The 18,032-nt window shown below is 40.8% G+C and overlaps 2 protein-coding genes across 4 annotated transcripts; one reads left to right on the forward strand and one right to left on the reverse strand.

Annotated features, from left to right (window-relative positions):
• Positions 1-79: 79 nt before the first annotated feature.
• On the reverse strand, positions 80-11,563 carry LOC118812304 (MOB-like protein phocein). 3 transcript variants are annotated; one of them, XM_036577400.1, is made up of 9 exons: positions 11,245-11,563; positions 8,567-8,728; positions 4,548-4,610; positions 4,252-4,352; positions 4,021-4,063; positions 3,761-3,847; positions 2,918-2,997; positions 1,925-2,036; positions 80-592 (listed from the first exon to the last, which is right to left on the reverse strand). In XM_036577400.1, exons 1-9 carry the CDS (start codon positions 11,245-11,247, stop codon positions 461-463), a joined length of 783 nt encoding a protein of 260 aa, XP_036433293.1. In that variant the 5' UTR covers positions 11,248-11,563; the 3' UTR covers positions 80-460. The 3 variants fall into 3 exon arrangements, with proteins under 3 accessions (XP_036433293.1, XP_036433116.1, XP_036433207.1); XM_036577223.1 differs by lacking the exons at positions 8,567-8,728; positions 11,245-11,563 and adding an exon at positions 7,007-7,112; XM_036577314.1 differs by lacking the exons at positions 80-592; positions 1,925-2,036; positions 2,918-2,997; ... (2 more) ...; positions 4,252-4,352; positions 4,548-4,610 and adding exons at positions 8,018-8,226; positions 8,386-8,475 and having other exon boundaries at positions 11,245-11,533.
• A 215-nt stretch (positions 11,564-11,778) lies between these two features.
• On the forward strand, positions 11,779-17,861 carry hspd1 (heat shock 60 protein 1). Its single transcript, XM_036576845.1, has 11 exons — positions 11,779-11,911; positions 13,379-13,554; positions 13,743-14,078; positions 14,194-14,289; positions 14,381-14,474; positions 14,568-14,736; positions 14,985-15,084; positions 15,197-15,442; positions 15,639-15,813; positions 16,575-16,753; positions 17,118-17,861. Exons 2-11 carry the CDS (start codon positions 13,381-13,383, stop codon positions 17,265-17,267), a joined length of 1,719 nt encoding a protein of 572 aa, XP_036432738.1. The 5' UTR covers positions 11,779-11,911; positions 13,379-13,380; the 3' UTR covers positions 17,268-17,861.
• The last annotated feature ends 171 nt before the right edge of the window (positions 17,862-18,032 follow it).

The raw sequence follows: 18,032 nt of genomic DNA on the forward strand, positions 1-18,032 counted from the left end.
TTCTTCATATGGAAAATATGAAAAGCTAATATGCTGAACTCATCTGGTAGAACATGAAGCAGTGGAGATCAAAGCCAGCTGTGGGTATTTTCTTTTATTAACACCAACCATAATGAAAATATATTTAGTTCATTTAAAAAATAAATAAATACAATGGGTTAGATAAGACACCTTCATCCATACAATAACCTGATAACAAGTAAGGAAGGGGTGAATATCATCACGCTCATTTATAAAGGAGGAAAAGAAAGAAGAGAGACCCCAACAGCTGAAAGACTGGCATGATCTGTTATGCTGGAACGCAACATGTAGGGAGGGAAAGATGCTTTGGCTTTGGGCAGATGCAAGGGGCAAATGAAAAAGCAAACGATCTGGGAGGCTCCAGATCTGAAGTGAGTTTTCCTGAATTCCAGTCGTTTAGGCTCCTGCTGAAACGCTGAGTCAGTTCTGGAGCTGGAGCTCAAGCTTCACTCTCTCCAGCAGAGGTATTCTGGCCCTCGTCCTCCAGGATCGGAACGATCAAGTTGTCTTTAGACATCAGGTTGTACTTCATCACGAAGCGCGTAAAGCGGTGACACAGGAACGTCTCGTTCTGAAGGTGATGCACACAAGAAAGAGGGTGAGATTAGGGAGGCCTTAAAAGAGACACAGCCAGGGTGTAATCATGGTCATTCCACAGGCCATGCATAAATTAAAGCACTAGCTCAGTATTCTTTCCAGCTCAATACTTGGCTTTAAAATGCTGTCTCAAGATGCCACCTGCTGGCAGGTCTAGAGAATGCCATTTGAACAAGATGGGACCAAATGTCCACAACACAATACTTGCAGACGGGTGACAAATTAAAGGTGAATTCCACCAACTTTTCTGCACAATTCATTCAGCAGAGTGGTTTGATGTAAAATGCACCATACTAGAGACACTAACCAACTAAGAGCTCCTTAGAGTGGTGATAGGAACCAGGTGTCATGATGTACACAACTTACATATTTTATTTACTATCTGAAACATCCACTAAAACTATACATGCCTTCTGAGTTTTTGTGTAATGCTGATAATGGTAAGAAAAAAAAATAGTAAATCTGATCTATTTAGATATTGATTTGCCATCCAGTGCCCTCCAATAGGCCAAACTCTATTATAAATCAATATCAAATGATAATCATTTCATGAAATACCTTTCTACAATGTGTCTTTAAAAAGTAATAAACTCTTTAGACATTTGGTTCCCATCACCACCGTGACCAATTCTGACTCTGTAAGTTTCTCTAGAACGGAGCATTCCACATCAAAACACTCTGAATGACTTTGTTTACATCTCAACGATTAAATTATGCAGAAAGTTAAAAAGTGGATTCCCCTTTAAAGGAAAAACCTGAACAAATGAATTAAGAAACAAAAACATGTTTCCAGACAACTGACTCATTAAAATGCGGAGGAGGCTCAGCTGACCTTGATTTTGGATCAAGATGGAAAAAGGAAAAGATCTAAGTGACTTTAAAAGAGGGTTCATTATTGATGCATGAACGGTAGGAGCTTCAGTCACAAAGACTGCTCAACAGGCTGGTGTTTCATGAGGAACAGTGAATAGGAACATCCAAACTTTTTTTAACCTCATTTAAAACACACTGAGCATTTCATGACCAACAGACCAACAGAAATGGTCCAACATTACAAGAAATAAGATCATATCAATGTACATTAGAGTTAAGAATGTTTTTTCTACTACTATAAAAGGTACCACTTTGGAGATGGGAGGGTATTTTACGACAGTTACGATATACTGTCTGAATCTTCTTCTTTGAACTCTGCAGTTCTCTGAGCAGGAAACAAGCACCAAAACCATCACAGAACAGACAGTTCCATTTGTGAATTACCACTGTGATTTTTAAAACAATTCAATGTTCACTGAAGTTTTTTGCTGACCTCATATGAGTCAAATATTTGGCGATGGTGAAAGTAGGCGTGGGAGAAGATCCTGTAGATGCGACGGCAAACCGAGCCTAGCTTTGCTACTGATGACTCCTTAATGCTGACACTGTACAAAGAGCAAAAAACAGACAGCAAGGACTTGGCACCATGAGCACACTGTCATCATCATGTGGTAATTCATGAAATCAAACACCAATCTTATGTGCAAAGAGCTGGTCAGTGTGCAGGTATTCATTCCAATAAAGAAAAAGCACACATGATCAATTGGATAAAGATTAAGATTAAGACTAATTGAATAAACAAGTAGAATCAGGTGCACTACTACTAGATTGGAATGAAAACCTGCTGCAGCTACACCTGGCCTTTGTGGATAAGACTGGATACCCTTGCAGTGGTCTGGTCTATGAAATACTAATATGGAAATGCTGTGAAGTTAACTTGTTAAGTGTAAATGTAAAATGTACATTTGCAGTTAAAAGGCACATATCCTACCTTTTTGGTATTTTAGGTCCCCTTATGACTTGTGTGGTTTGATGCACCAAAAACAGCCATAATTCATTTGTACATAACCATTTTCCAACCTCTCTTTATCACTTAATTAAAAATGCTAAATGTAAATGACCCCTGCTCTGATTGGCTGCCCTGCACTGTGCCTCATTCAAAAGCAGTCTTAGCTGAAACGTTGCTTATAGCTTCAGTGTGAATGAGGGTGGCTAAACTGCTATAGGCTGAATAGGTGGATCTATGTGAATAAGTGACATCACAAAAACTATTTAAAACAGAGTTTTTGTAGCTAGGTTTCCATATATAAACTTGAATGTGAACAAGATGTTTTGAAACTAAATTTACATGAAACTCATTCATTTCAAAAAGTGAGGAAAAACTGATATGTGCCATTTAAACTCTTGTTATGTAACCATGTGAGAAGTAACTACATGAAAGTTTCATAACAACACCAGTGTGTGGAGTGTTTGTGCAAAGACTCACCGACTAGGGAAATATTTATTGCTGTTTAGAAGGCAGGCTGCGCCATCCAAGGTGTGCCTCGTGTAGTCAATGGCAGGACACTGAATGGACAGTAGAAAATACCAAACCATCATGATGTGCAGTCAGAAACTGATTCTGGAGCAGCCTAAAGGCATCGCACTGTTACTTTTTACACTGGTTTTGTTGTATGTAGGTCAATCAGTTGTCTTTACAGTTCATACTTTATCCTTGAAGATATGGTAAACGTCCACAAGCTGTGCATATTTACACCTTGCATTAATGTGCGTTTTCAGTAAACAGATGACCGGATAATAAGACGCATTGTGAGAGATCGGATTATGATCGGATCACTCAAATCACATTCGGAGGTGGTCAGAGACGAATCTTGACCACATTTAACATAAGTGTAAATGAAATATGTTTCCATTATTCATATACAATTACATGAGTAGAAATGCATCTGCTGAATCCTTAGCAGCAGGTGAGGGAATGAACAATGGCTGCGTTTACATGCAAAGATTTTTGCCGATCTGATTGAATACATTCCGATTATACATTAAGACTGAAGAATGTTTATATGCTTACTCCAATCCACTCTGACATATGTGCTGATGTGCTCTACATATAGGAAAAGTCAAATCGGATCTCACCTGGCAAACCAAGGGATGCATTTCAGTGAAAACTGTAAATGAAATCCGGACAAAGTATATCCAGATATAATCCAGACACAAAACGCATGTTAATGCAAGGTGTAAACAGGCTCAATGTTTTTTAATTCTTTCACACTGACTGATGTTGAGAGGTCTTCTGCAGAGAGATGGGGAGGTGCACATCTACACTCACCTCTTTAGGAGTCTTGTGGGCTGCACAGAGAAAAATCCACTGCTCAGTGGCAGTCATCTGGGTACATGTGTCTGGGTGGCACTCACTCTGTATACATGAAAGGCACAAGTAAATCGTAAACAAAGAGAAGACCTACATTTATGGAGATCCCAGCAGCATAGACCTGTTTCCAAAATACTGAATTACATCAACTTGGATGGTGCAAACAGCTTCATAAAAGTAATTTACTACCATATATACAGAAACAAAACAGAAAGTACCTGAAGTTTAACAGCCAAGCCATTGAGCTCCAAACAAAACTGCCTATTAAAACAACAAGAAAGAAAGACCTGAAAGAGGACTGTATCTGGAGACTGTAGAATTCACAGCTGAGAATACACTGATAACTGTTTCCATGAGCAGCATGCCAAGAACAACAGAACTGACTATTTCAGGGTATATCACTTCATGCTATGTTTCTTGACAAGCTTGTTCAGACAAATGAAAGTTACCTGAGATGTTCGTACTTCCACACTCCCTCATCCTGTCCCTCTGGAGGCTCCATGATCTTCTCTATGTTGGAGCAGTCAGAGCGGATGTTCTGCTGGATATACTGTAAAGATCAGAACAGTGACTGTTGTTATTGTGTGGTTAAACTGTAATGTAGATGTAAAGGGCAGATCTGGAATAAGGCAAAAACAAAACATCACTGTATGTCTAGCACTGAAAATGAAATGGCAATTCCAGCACAGCCCTCACTATGCAAGACAATATGAAGTAGCATGGATGAAGTGAAAAGACCTCCTACCTGTTGCACTGCCAGAGTGCTGTCCATCTCCTCAAAAGATTCATCAGGCCAGTTGTAGAAGTCCTGCCAAACAGGAGAAAACTCTTGAAGGTTGGCAATATGAATTCTTTAGTTTAGATAATAAAAGTGAATAATTTTAGGGATGCATAACAATATCAGAATCATATTAGTATGTGCTGACAATTGCTTAAAAAGGTTTAGATATGAATAATGCTTCAACCTGATATCTGATGATGTAATCCAGAATGTTTAGGTTCTGTTGGGCTACTGTGTTAAAATATCTGTATTTTATTAATTTTACTGCATCTGGAATCTTACAGAAATAAATGGTACATGTAAAGCCAGTCCAGGTAGACTGTAGGTAGACGCAATCTTCTACATTTAATAAATGTTTATGTATCAGCATCAGCCAGTATGTACAGAAAACTATCGGTTATCAGCATCAGCCCACAATTCCCATATCAGTGCGTAACAGGCAATATACATATATGGCTGGGCTGACTTTGCTTTAATACCAACTTCATCCTTCTAATGTTTTCTGGATATAAACAGAGTTACAAGACATTCATTTGCTTTACTCTACTTATGTTTGTATTGTGCAAATCACACCACATTGTGTTGTCACACGTCACATTAAAATGGTTTCTGCATGGAGGTCCTGCTTGAAATAACAGCTTTAAATAACAGAAATGCAAAAACGCAGTGGTATTGAAAGCAATGTGTTTTCACTTATGATTTACTTCAGAACAATGTTACTCATTTGTTTTCTTATTGGTTTCCATTGTGTGTCTATGCCAGGTACTGGATCTAAAACTAAACAGTTTCAGGCAGAAAAGACTTTAGTTATAGATAACTAAGTACCCAAGCAGCTACCTAATAGCAAGATTATATCATCAAAGGTATCTGGACTCCTCTTCAATTTAGCTAAGGTGCACCCATTGCTGACACAGGCATTCAATCGCACAAGGCGGCCTGCTTATAAAATCTCCATAGAATGGGACTTGTAGCAGCCACCGATGAGCCTGAAGTCACCATGCCCAATGACAAGCATTGGCTGCATGGGTATAAAGTCCCCCAGCACTGGGCTGTGCAGCAGTGGAACTAGGTTCTCTGGAGTGATGGAGCACCATCCAACACCTTTAGGATGAGTTGGATGAATCAGAGTGCCATTTGTGATCCAGAACTCATCATCCAACATCAATACCAGACCTCACTAATCCTCTTATGACTGAATATAACCGAATCCTCACGGTAATGTTCCAACATGCAGTGTAAAGCCTTCCCAGAAGAGTAGAGGCAGTCAATGTAGCAAAACTCACTATTAGTAGAACTGATTTCAGAGGAAACGTTAGATGAGCAGGGGTCTACAAACCTTTGGACATATTGTGCACTCTCAAACTAGGCATTACTTAAAAACTTAATCTAAAAAAACATTGTTTTCTGTAGTCTATTTGGTAGGTTAAAGGGAAACTGAAAAATTGAGACACAAAGCCGTTCAGAAAGGTCTGATGTGAAATGCTCCATTCTATTCACAGTGGCGGTGAAAGGAATCAGACATCTGAAGAGTTTAATGCCTCTGAAAGCATCTTAACAAAAAGTAACTACATGAAATGGTTAGATATACACTGTCCGAACTCTGCCACGTTGTTTTTTGTGATAGTTTTGTAATGAAGTTTTGACTTTTGTATGTATTGTACTGCATGTAACGTTATTTTAATCCATTCATGGTGGAGGGGTACGTGAAGAACGTTGTGAGGCAAAATAGTCTCCAAATAAAATCTTATTCTTCCCGATTTTCTACTATTTTGCCATTAACAACACTACATATAAAACTCAGAAGACTCGTGCAGGTTCGCTGCTGGTTTTGGGCAGTAAATAAAAAGGCTAGGTTAGCTATATTTGTGTTGTAGACATCTCGAATCTGTAAGTTTCTCTACAAAAGAAGCATTTCGCATCAAACTATTTTGAATAACTCTGTTTTAATCTCAAGGACTAAATTATTCAGAAATTTGAAAAATAATGGTGGAATTTCCCTTTAAGAGATTCGGCGACCTGTTAATTTATAGCACACTAGTTAACGCTAACTAGCGATGGCTAACTGTTAGCTAGCTAGGTCCACCACCAGTCGCTAAAAGGTAGGTGGCTGATCTTGATGCCAGTTACTTTAGGGTCGTTTATATGCAGTCATTTACAGGACAGCAGGACGGAAATGTAGGCAGTAGCGTTACTGAGTTTACCTTAAATGGTCTTTGTATTTTACGCCATGAGCATATAACGTTAACGTTAGCGGCTCTGCTCTATAGTAAGCAAAATACAACAGACATTTTCCTCGGCTAGTTAACGTTAGCAGCATTCTTTTCACAATAACGTGTAACGCTTGTTGACTAAATCCATGATTATCGTTTTAACTGAGTTCTTTTAAAACTGCTCAGCTGACCTAAATCTCGGTCTTGCTTTACCTTCGCCTTGGTGCCTGGTCTGTTCCTCCTCACAACAACGGTTGCGCCCTCCGCCATGACCATCTCGACCGGCTGGATGAGGACCGTCTGTCTGTGCGTGTCTGTGAGCGCCCCTAGCGGTCACTTCAGCTGCTGGTTGAGGACCCAGTAATACGAAGGTTGAACAATTACAGGAAAACTCAACAGATAATCGAGATTTTCGCGATACGTTATGTATCACGATATTTAGGTTTTCGTTGATTAGTGGGCAGTTTGAAACAGACTATTTTTGTTTTGTTTTTTTTAAATGTGAGAAAAATTTAGTTTTCCATGATTTAAGCCCTAATAAGGCCATGAAAACATACATACATTTTCTGTAACTAAAACTATTTACAAAGGATAAGGAAGTAAAAATAAAACAATTCGTAAAAATTATATAGTCATAATGGGCTGTCATCCAATCACCTACTTGTGTCTATAAATGTTTGCAGGCTCTCTTCAATTGGTCCAAATCTGGTTTTTTTTTTTGTTTTTTTTTTTATGAGAAACATTCAGTGTACCAGCAGTACTTACAATCCATGATATACTCAAAACGATGGTTCTTCAAGCTTGACATCGTAACTTTAGAAGAACTCTTTTTGGTGCTATATAGAACTTTATACAACACATTCTCCATCATACTGAAGAACCATTTAATGATGCAAATAAACTTTTAGGCATGCAAACGGTTCTTGGAGTGTTCATGGTTCTATACAGAACCTCTGTCTTTACTAAAGATCCTCTGAAGAATCTTTAACAGTGTAATATATCCAGAAGGAGGAAAACATCATCCCAGCCAAACGAATGGATAAAATTAAAATAAATTTAAAAAAAAAAAGCATTGGATACATAATGTTAGCATCAATTAACAGGATTTTAGATACACAATGAGGCCCATCCTGATTACTTCAATGTCAGCATCTCATTTACTCAGCCAAGAATGAGAGACAACCTCTGAGGAAACCAAATTAACACACATCTAAAGTCAGAAAGGTCAGTATCGGTATCCCCAAGTTCTCTTTATTAATGTAACAAAACATTATCATAATTATTTACAGATGAATGACATAGAAAAAAAAACAAACGTGGAACAACCATTTTCTCCACTCCTCTAGAATGACAAGGCTGGTTAAATGATGAGCACTAACACATTAGTCCACGTATTTTCCTAGAATATCTGCGTCCCGGAACAGGAAATAGTCCTAGACAAGAAGATAAAAATGAGATATTAGAACAAGACGGGTAACTCTTGCTACAATAAAATCATATTATCAATGTGTTATTACATGTGTTTTTGTAAAAGACTCTTTAGGTGGGAATCTTCATCTTTGATATGGATTGCATATATTCAAATAACACACCTTATCCTCGAGAACCACTTTAGTGCCGCCATATTCTGGTAGTAGAACCTTCTCTCCAACTTTGACACTGATAGGCGTTACCTCTCCATTCTGAAACAAAAGACAATATAGTTTCATTCAGAAGCCTCCTCAAACAAAAACAGTCCATATAAACTATCTAAACATAGGGGATATTTTTGACCTTGTTAACGGCTCCTGGTCCTACAGCTACCACTGTGGCCTGCAGCACTTTCCCTTGTGACTTTTCTGGAAGCATGATACCTCCTTTAGTGACAGTCTCTGCTGCTAACCGCTCCACCAACACGCGGTCGAACATTGGGAGAAATTTCCGGAAAGCCTTAGCCTGCAGAGGGGGCGAAGATAATAAAGAGTCAAGTGAGAAGAATGTGTGTTGTGTAACGGTATAAAGCAACATTCAGTTTCAAATTAGCACCACTAGGGGACACTAGACTACAACATGTAAGAAGCAGTCCATTACGGCTGTATCAAACATTTGCTCCCTATCAGTAAATAAATGCAAATCAACATATGTAGCTGACATGTGTTTAAAGATTAAACCATGTCTAAGCAGATTTCTTTCTTGTCCGTCTTCTGGCTGGGGAATTAGCTTTTGTATTACATCTTAATTAGAGGCGCCCTCTTTTTAAGCAGATTAAATGACCACACTAGAAAGAAACTTTTGTCTTAGTTTTTCCCAGAGGAGAAAATGCCTGTGCTAGCTAGGTAAGCTGAGGCAGACTTTAAGAAAAAGTTCAGGAAAGTGATAGAACAATCTAACTCAGACTGCCTTAGATAAAGATTTTGCAACACCAGGTGCACGTCTATTAGCAGATGTGTCTATGTCCTTGTGTGAAGGTCATGTGTGTGCGAGGGCAGGACTGGATGGACGACACTGGTCTGTAGACTGTGAGGAATGAAGGTAGGAGGGAGAGAATTTGGAGGTTCTGTAAATGTTTACCACTTCAGTGAAGGACAAAGGACACTGACACCAAGATAAGCCCTCAAGTCTGAACCACACATGGAATCTTATGAAAATTCTGGAACAAACTGGCTGCTAAAGTGCAGCTGAGCAGAGACATAGGCAAGAAAAGAAATCCCTTTATTCAGCAACATTACGTTCAACACAAAGCAACTTTCCATTACGACATTAGTTAAATACCAAATAAAGAGAGTTTAAGAACAGAATAGAAGGAATGACGTGAAATGTAACAAATTTAATAAAGATGACAAACCATCTAAACCACAAGAGCTACAATCTGTCTCTGTCAGTGAAGATGTAGAAACTGTGGCCACTTGTATAAAAAAAACATCAAGTACTTATCATAAGTTAAATGTTTAAGGGATATTTTTAAAGCCATAAATATATATTTAAACTTTGCAACTCCCAAAAACTGCTGAAATTTGAACCTGAAGCTTAGAATTTAAATTTAGAAATTTAAACTTTTTCCCCACCTTTCCCTTTACAATTCTTGCATTTTAAGCAGCTCACTTTAGATAAAGGGAAAACTTATGAGTGACCACTGGTGTTTAGCGGCCTCCCAAGAGAACACTTCCATTCAAAATGACCCATGTCTCTCCTCCAGCAGGACACTAGACAGCATGACCAGCTCAATAGTTTCAGAATTACTGAAGATACGTTAGCGAAGACACTGAGTGTTACTTAAAGGGGAACTCTACTGATTTTTCAAAATTTCTCCATGATTAAGTGTTTAAGATGTAAAAAAAAAAAGGCGTTCAGAGTGGTTTGGTGTGAAATTCTCTGTTATAGAGAAACTCAGAATCAGAATAGGTCATAGTGAAGGTGATAGGAACCAGACGTCCACCTCTGAAAGCTCCCTCACAAAAGGTTATTACATGAAATGTTCATGAATACTAGCCTGATGTCTGAGACACAGTTTTACAGTAGCGTTGTGATAAAGTTTTGGCCTAAAACATATTTTACTCTATTTATTTTAATCCATTCATGTATTAAATTCATGGAGGGATACATGAAGGGTGTTGTAAGGTAAAAGTCCTCAAAGAAGGTGTTTTTTTTTGTTTTTTTTTTTAAGTTTACCACTATTTTACCATCATCAACATTACATATTAAACTCACAAGACACGTGCAGGTTCAGTGGTGGTTTGGATAGTAAATAAAAAGACTACATTTGCATTGTAGACATCAGGGCCCCTGGTTCCCATCACCACCATTGTAATGAAATCCGAGTCTGTACGTTTTTCTACAAATGAATCATTTCACGCCAAACCACTTTGAATGATTATGTTTATATCTCAACCACTGAATTATGCAGACATTTTGAAAAATCGCGGGAATTCCCTTTAAAAAGCTGCAGTATAGTAAGAGCACTGACCATGTGACAACTGTTCACATTGTACAGTGTGGCAAATACCTAGCAGAGCCAGCTGAGGAAGAGACGTAGCTAGCTAGGCATCTAACAACCACATTGCTGGACAGATGCGATGCACACTGTAAACTGTAATATTCAAGTTAACGTTACGCTTGGTACTAAACCAGCCGTAGCTACGCCTAACTCAGACCTCCAAAATCTCGCCAGAGCTATACTGGTTACACTGCTACGTAAGCATGAAGCACATAGATGTGACACAAGTACATTTTAGGTTCAGCTAAAACAAATGAACAAGTGTCACCAATGATTCACGTCCGTCTGAGAATTACAGCACTAACCGTGACCTTGTGAGGGAGCTACAAGAGTGCGGCGCTACACGTTAGCGGGCTAAGTTGACGTACATGCGAGGAATAAAAATGTGCTCCTATTTGAACCTTACGGTTATACCTAATACAGAGATAATGTGAATACTCTGCAGAAATAACACAACTGTAGTGTTTAATCTTCTTACCATGTCTGTAGTTCAGGTTCGGGAGCTGAAGCAGCGGCGGAGTGAAGCGAGCGGGCCACACTGAGCACACAGCGCAGAAACACGTGAAGAAATATCTAGAAGGCAAACGCGCATGCGCGAAACACCTTGCCTTTAATAAACGTCGTGCTGGACTTCTAGAAAAAATCTCAATAAACGAATAAACTGTCTGCACACGCTGACTATTACCGAGTGAACAGTCTGGACGGGTGTTGAAGTAAGACTGGTTATAATCTGCAAAAAAGCTCCGTATGTGAATCGTGGTTTCACAACACCGACCCCTGACCTCGCCTTTTTTTCTCCAATAGCGGCTGAGAAACTTCTGGAAGTCGGCGCCCCGGAGCGAGCATAACGTTTATTTTCATAAATAAAGTGCAAGGCAGAACATACTGTCTGCACATTTTTGGTTGGCGAATACAATATGTTTTATGATAAAGCGACAAGTAATATGTTTTTATGTTAATGCACAGAGGAGAAGAATTTAATCTATAGACAAAGGTCGTTAAATCAGGTTGCGGGGCGGGCCGGTGTGTTACCCGGATGAAGAAGCCCACGTGTGTGCAGCGCTAGGTTTTAGTTGAGCTGTAAGTCACGCTGTAACAGTCCGGCTCTTCTAGCACCTTCTCTACTGCTTCTGCGCTCACATTCAGTAAGTTGTCACAATTTTTTTTTTTCAGATTCTTGCAAATAACTTTTATATAACGTACAGTTTAACCTCTTCTAACATGGGTCTGAAGTTGGCTCCCTCCACGTTTTTCCTGTTCCACCTTAAATTGTGCAGTAGGCACATTGTGGCGCTTCAGACGCCAGACTGGGACTGCTGCACCACTTAAGGTGGAACGGGAAATTCGAACAAGAAGCTGACTTAAGCCTCGCATTAGCTAGAAGGAGAACTTGAGGCTGAATTAAATAAGCAGTTAGATCACCTGAAAGGCAGCACAGACCGCTAACTAATAAATAACGTTGTTATTAATTAACTGTACTGTGTCAGTAGTTGCACTATCTCAGATCAGCGTTGCATCACCAGGTGCTTAATGACATCGTCGTTCCTTTTCAGTGTTCAGGCTGTGCGTTAACACCTGAGAGCGGGCCATTAAAGCTAACGTTTAGCTAGTTATTCATGTAACGGTAGTGTTTATGTGTTAATGGTAGTTTTAGTTAATGTCCGCTCGTTTCTGGAATTTTCACTGAGAGCCGAAGCGCCTCCTCGCGCTGCGGGGCTGCCTGGCTAACGCGAGCTAACGCAGCCTTCAGTAAGACCTCTCAATGTCAGAGAGCTAGCAGAGGCAGTTTAACACGTCCTGATTTGAATTAGGGAGGTGCTGCGGCGGCCACGGTATGATATCCACCAGAATATTTCACTTTGAACTCGTCTTGTCACTGAGGTGTCCCGGCAGCATGGCTTTGAGCGCCGCTGCTGTACTCTGAGCTGTTGCCATGATGACGCCGGGAGAGTTTGACCTTGTGACGCGTGACCTGAGCACACGTGGGCCGAGAGGATGGGCACGAATTAACCATCCTGTGATTTTAAGAAAGCTAATCAAATCTGATATTAACGAACCATCTTGTTTCAAAAAAGCGATTCAATTACATATATTAGTGATGTTATTAACAGCCGTGTAGTTTTTAAGAAACATGATATAATTAACCGTGATATTAGCTAAAGGGGAATTCTCCAGTTTTTCAAAGTTTCGGCATGATTCAGTTTCTGAGATGAAAGCGAAGTCGTTCAGAGTGATTTTATGCGAAATGCTCTGTTCGAGAAAAACTTACTAAGTCAGAATTGTTCACAGTGGTGGTGATAGGAACCAGACGTCTGAAGAGTTTAATGCCTCTTAAAGCTTCCTCACAGAAAGTTATTACAGGAAATGTTATGAATATGCTGCCTGAGCATGAGACATTGTGTTATATGTGATCAAGTTTTGTCCTAAAACGTTGTTAATCCATTTATTTTAATCTATTCACGTTGGAGGGGTACATGCAGGTCATTGTAAGGTGACCATTTTGAAAAATCGATGAAATTCTACTTTTAAAACAGCTTATTATGAAACTCCTCTACAAAATTTGCTTCAGCTGCTCAGTGAAAACTCAACACTACCTTCTGTTCACCCCTCAGAGATGCTGCGCTTGCCTAGTGTGATGAGACAGATGAGGCCAGTATGCAGGGCACTGGCCCCACACCTCACTCGCACCTATGCCAAGGATGTAAAGTTCGGAGCAGATGCCCGGGCCCTCATGCTCCAGGGTGTGGACCTGCTGGCAGACGCAGTGGCTGTTACCATGGGACCAAAGGTTAGTGAAGTTACCCTGGCCTGGCCTGCTACTAAGTCAACAACTGACAGTGTAAAGACAGTAATGGTTTGATTTTTAGGGTAGCAGTCAGCAACACGCTGGTTACAGGTTTTCTCAGACTGGCTTCAAGAATATGCTAGTTTTTAGGTCAAACTATATTATAGCTTAATGACTGCCTCTCCTATCAGGGTCGCACAGTCATCATTGAGCAGACCTGGGGCAGCCCAAAGGTCACCAAAGATGGAGTCACAGTGGCCAAAAGTATTGACCTGAAGGACAAGTACAAGAATATTGGGGCCAAGCTTGTGCAGGATGTGGCCAACAACACCAACGAGGAGGCTGGCGATGGCACCACCACAGCCACTGTGCTCGCACGTGCCATCGCTAAGGAGGGTTTTGACACCATCAGCAAAGGTGCCAACCCTGTGGAGATCCGCCGTGGAGTCATGCTTGCCGTAGAAACGATCATCAATGAGCTTAAGAAGCTGTCCAAGCCAGTCACCACACCTGAGGAGATTGCCCAGGTAGAGTTAAAAAAATACAATAAAATGGAGACATTCTTAATGGTTTGAGTTCAAGCGTGTAGGGCGCAGCATTTTTGGTCATTTGGCTTTAACATCTTTTGCTTCGTTGACGTAGGTGGCCACTATTTCTGCCAATGGAGACACGGAGGTTGGCAAAATCATCTCCGATGCCATGAAGAAAGTAGGACGGAAAGGAGTCATCACTGTAAAGGTATGTGTTTCCATGCTTGGTTAATTGATAGCTGGTAAATAATAGATTTTCTCAAGCCTGCTGGTTTTGACTGAAATTCGGTATCATACAGGATGGCAAAACATTGCATGATGAGCTGGAGATCATTGAAGGCTTGAAGTTTGACCGTGGCTACATCTCCCCCTACTTCATCAACACAACAAAAGGTTAGCATATGTGTCCCACTCTTAAATGAAATAAATTTGGTGTAAGAATCTCCTAGTTTTCCACTGATTTCATCTGTCCATTATTCTTTCTAGGTCAGAAGTGTGAGTTCCAGGATGCCTATCTGCTCTTGAGTGAGAAGAAGATATCCAGTGTCCAGAGCATTGTGCCTGCCTTGGAGATTGCCAACCAGCACCGTAAGCCCCTGGTCATTGTGGCTGAGGATGTGGATGGAGAGGCCCTCAGTACTCTAGTCCTCAACAGGTTTGTCTGCCCTTTGTTTTATTCCATACTTTGTTAAATACTTAAAGATAGCCTGCTCTTAACTATAAATGTGCTATCTTAAAATAACTGTTTTAAATTGTTCTTTGTAACTAGTAAGTAGTTCCATGCAGTCTCTATTCCTGTTCCTCAAAGTGTAATGTTAATTAGAGGTGGGGTATGCATAGCATGTTATTGCTGGTGGATGTGGGTGAAAGGTCAATGCCATACTATGTATTTAACTCCCACAGGTTAAAGGTTGGACTGCAGGTTGTTGCAGTGAAGGCCCCAGGCTTTGGAGACAACAGGAAGAACCAGCTCCAAGATATGGCAATTGCTACTGGAGGCGTTGTACGTATTCCAGCCAACCTCTCCCTGATGCTTTATAAGTTGTTCATAGGCATACATCAGACATTTTTAATGTTTTATAACTAAATAATCTCTCCTAACACTCTGTATTCAGGTGTTTGGCGATGAGGCTACGGGCCTTGCTGTTGAGGACATCCAGGCGCATGACTTTGGCCGTGTTGGCGAAGTGGTGGTGACCAAGGACGACACCATGCTCCTGAAGGGCCGGGGTGACCCAGCTGCAGTCGAGAAGCGTGTGGCTGAGCTCGCCGAGCAGCTGGAGAACACCACCAGCGACTATGAGAAGGAGAAGCTCAATGAGCGTCTGGCCAAGCTCTCCGATGGAGTGGCTGTGCTGAAGGTGAGTGGGGTTGGCTGGGAGTGGTTACATGATAGAAGTGCTGTCAATTGTCTTCAGGTCCAAACTAAGTCATATAATTCTCAATACCAAGTCCAGGCCTTAATTCATAGAACTGAATCAAATACCGTCTTACTGACTGAGTAATACGCCACTCCCTATTAGTCAATTGCAGTGTTTTTTTTCTGCTCTGTTTTAGGTTGGTGGCACAAGTGATGTGGAGGTGAATGAGAAGAAAGACCGTGTGACAGATGCACTGAATGCCACTCGGGCCGCTGTTGAAGAGGGCATTGTTCCTGGAGGTGGCTGTGCACTCCTGCGCTGCATCCCTGCTTTGGACACACTCAAACCTGCCAATGATGACCAGAAAGTTGGTGAGGATATGGTTGTCTTTAATCTGAATAAGGCCGTGATCCTGCGTACAGCCTTTTTTGATATTGTCGAAAATGACAATATACAAAATGTCATTCTATCATTCTCTTTTACGAGGCATGTGATATAGGCTACACATTATAGTTTATTCAAACAGAACATCACTAAGTGCACTGCATACTAACTACACACATACATGCTTTGAACACCAAGCAAGCTTCCCCAGAAGAAAGGTGCCAACATGCCACTTTGGCAATCATTTAGGTTCCACGCAAATGAACAGAACATTTGTTGGAATTTGTTAATTAATATTTAAAGCTAGCGTACTTGGTAAACGTGTGGTAATTGTGTTGCCATCAGGGAAATTGCATGCTATAGGCTCTGTAATGCATGTAGCATTTCGTAATGAATTTGGTATGTTTGGTAAGTATGACTATCATTTAACATGATAATTCTGCAGACAGCAAAATTTTGTCTAAATTTGCATTCTCATTTAAGCTTAGTTGACATGGTATAGTCTGAAGCAGGAGTGCACAACTCTGGTCCTGGAGGGCTGGTGTCCAGCTGTTTGGTAGCTCCCTACTCCAGTACACTCACTAAACCTGGCAATTGATGAGTTGAATCAAGCATGTTTGAGCAGTGAAATCACCAAATTGTGCTGGGAGAAAAAGTCCTCTCCAGGACTGACGTTGTGCATCACTTGTCTAAAGAACAATGTAGTCCAATTAGTTAAGCATGTTCATTTTGAATGCTTTTCTCTTAGGTATTGACATCATCCGCAGAGCCCTGCGCATCCCTGCCATGACCATTGCCAAGAATGCAGGTGTGGAGGGCTCTCTGGTGGTGGAGAAGATTCTGCAGAGTGATGCAGAGGTTGGCTACGATGCCCTTCATGGGGAATATGTTAACATGGTGGAGAGAGGCATCATTGACCCTACTAAGGTATGTCGGCTTTTAGAGTAAATTTATGATCATGGTCCTCTTAACTGATCTAACTTCATGAAGAGTTTAGTTTAAATCCTACTCTGCTACATGTGTCTAACTCCTCAATCTGCAGAATCTAGTTGTCACTTTCGATTAGTTTGATCAGGTGTGCTAGATTTTGGGTTGGAAGTAAACTCCAGGATCAGGGTTCAAGAGCAGTCCTCTGCAAGCGAATTAAGATCAGTTTGCTTTCTTGCACATTTAAGAACGCTTTATTCCACGAATTCCTCAAAAAGCGTATTAGGGTACAGAAACCCAAGGCACATACTGTGACTTAAAGTAATTGCGGATGTTTTAAATGTCTCTCTGGCTCCCTCTGCAGGTCGTAAGGACCGCACTCCTGGATGCCGCTGGTGTTGCATCACTGCTGTCGACTGCTGAGGCTGTTGTCACAGAGTTGCCGAAGGAAGAGAAGGAAATGCCAGGAGGAATGGGCGGAATGGGAGGCATGGGCGGCGGTATGGGATTCTAAACTCCACTACCAAAAGTGCTCTACAGACTTTAAAGGTAGGGGGCTGAGGGGTGGAGGACATGATTGGCCCCCTCCCTAGCAGCCTCCTGACCTGCTGACTGACTGCCCATGAGTGTGACATGCAGCAAAGTAATGGAAGACCACCGTCCCCCGTCATATGTCCTTCTCAAAAACTAAGTATGATCTTGCCTCTCCACTCAAGACTGAAGACCTGACCTGGTCACTCTGAAGACCAAAATCTAGCTGTTTGATCTCTCCATGCTCAGTTTACTTAATGGTAAAATGGAAATTTCAACACTCTTAAAGCAGTGAGGAAATTTTTAATCTGCCGTGTTTGTGCACTGAATGAATAGTGTTAAGGTTGGAGTGCATGTTGCTGTTTGTGAATCTGGTGGGCTACAGTCAACACACTAGGGCTGAAGTCTTTGAAAGGGGGGAAACAAGGAATTGAGGAACTTTAAGGTAGATGTCTGCTAATTCCTTTCTTATATTTGTCCGTTCTGTGTTTCTTTTTTTTTGTACATTTTGTCCACTGTTGTGGAGGAACGCTCAATCCTCAGTTGAGGCGAATAAAGCATCTCACTGAAGAATAAACATGCTTGAGTTTGTTTCTGATGTCATACAAACAGTGAACACTGGAACAAAGGTAAATCAAACAAGACAAGCTGACTGACTAGAACCCCTGAATGTAGATGTATTTGAATCAGAGAACCTCATTTAGAAGCAGTAATATGTTTGCATGTTCCTAGTCACTTATATTTGATG

Source organism: Colossoma macropomum, unplaced genomic scaffold, assembly GCF_904425465.1.
Source record: "Colossoma macropomum unplaced genomic scaffold, Colossoma_macropomum, whole genome shotgun sequence".
NCBI lineage: Eukaryota > Metazoa > Chordata > Actinopteri > Characiformes > Serrasalmidae > Colossoma > Colossoma macropomum.

Excerpts from the sequence above, each read along its gene's own strand:
- LOC118812304 (XM_036577400.1), bottom strand. Across the intron at positions 4,064-4,251 it reads TGGAAGTACGAACATCTCAG|GCAGTTTTGTTTGGAGCTCA; the intron begins GTAACTTTCATT and ends TTGTTTTAATAG. Across the intron at positions 2,998-3,760 it reads CCCACAAGACTCCTAAAGAG|TGTCCTGCCATTGACTACAC; the intron begins GTGAGTGTAGAT and ends CTGTCCATTCAG.
- hspd1 (XM_036576845.1), top strand. The coding sequence starts at position 13,381 with ATGCTGCGCTTGCCTAGTGTGATGAGACAGATGAGGCCAGTATGCAGG. Across the intron at positions 15,443-15,638 it reads ATGGAGTGGCTGTGCTGAAG|GTTGGTGGCACAAGTGATGT; the intron begins GTGAGTGGGGTT and ends GCTCTGTTTTAG. Across the intron at positions 15,814-16,574 it reads CAATGATGACCAGAAAGTTG|GTATTGACATCATCCGCAGA; the intron begins GTGAGGATATGG and ends CTTTTCTCTTAG.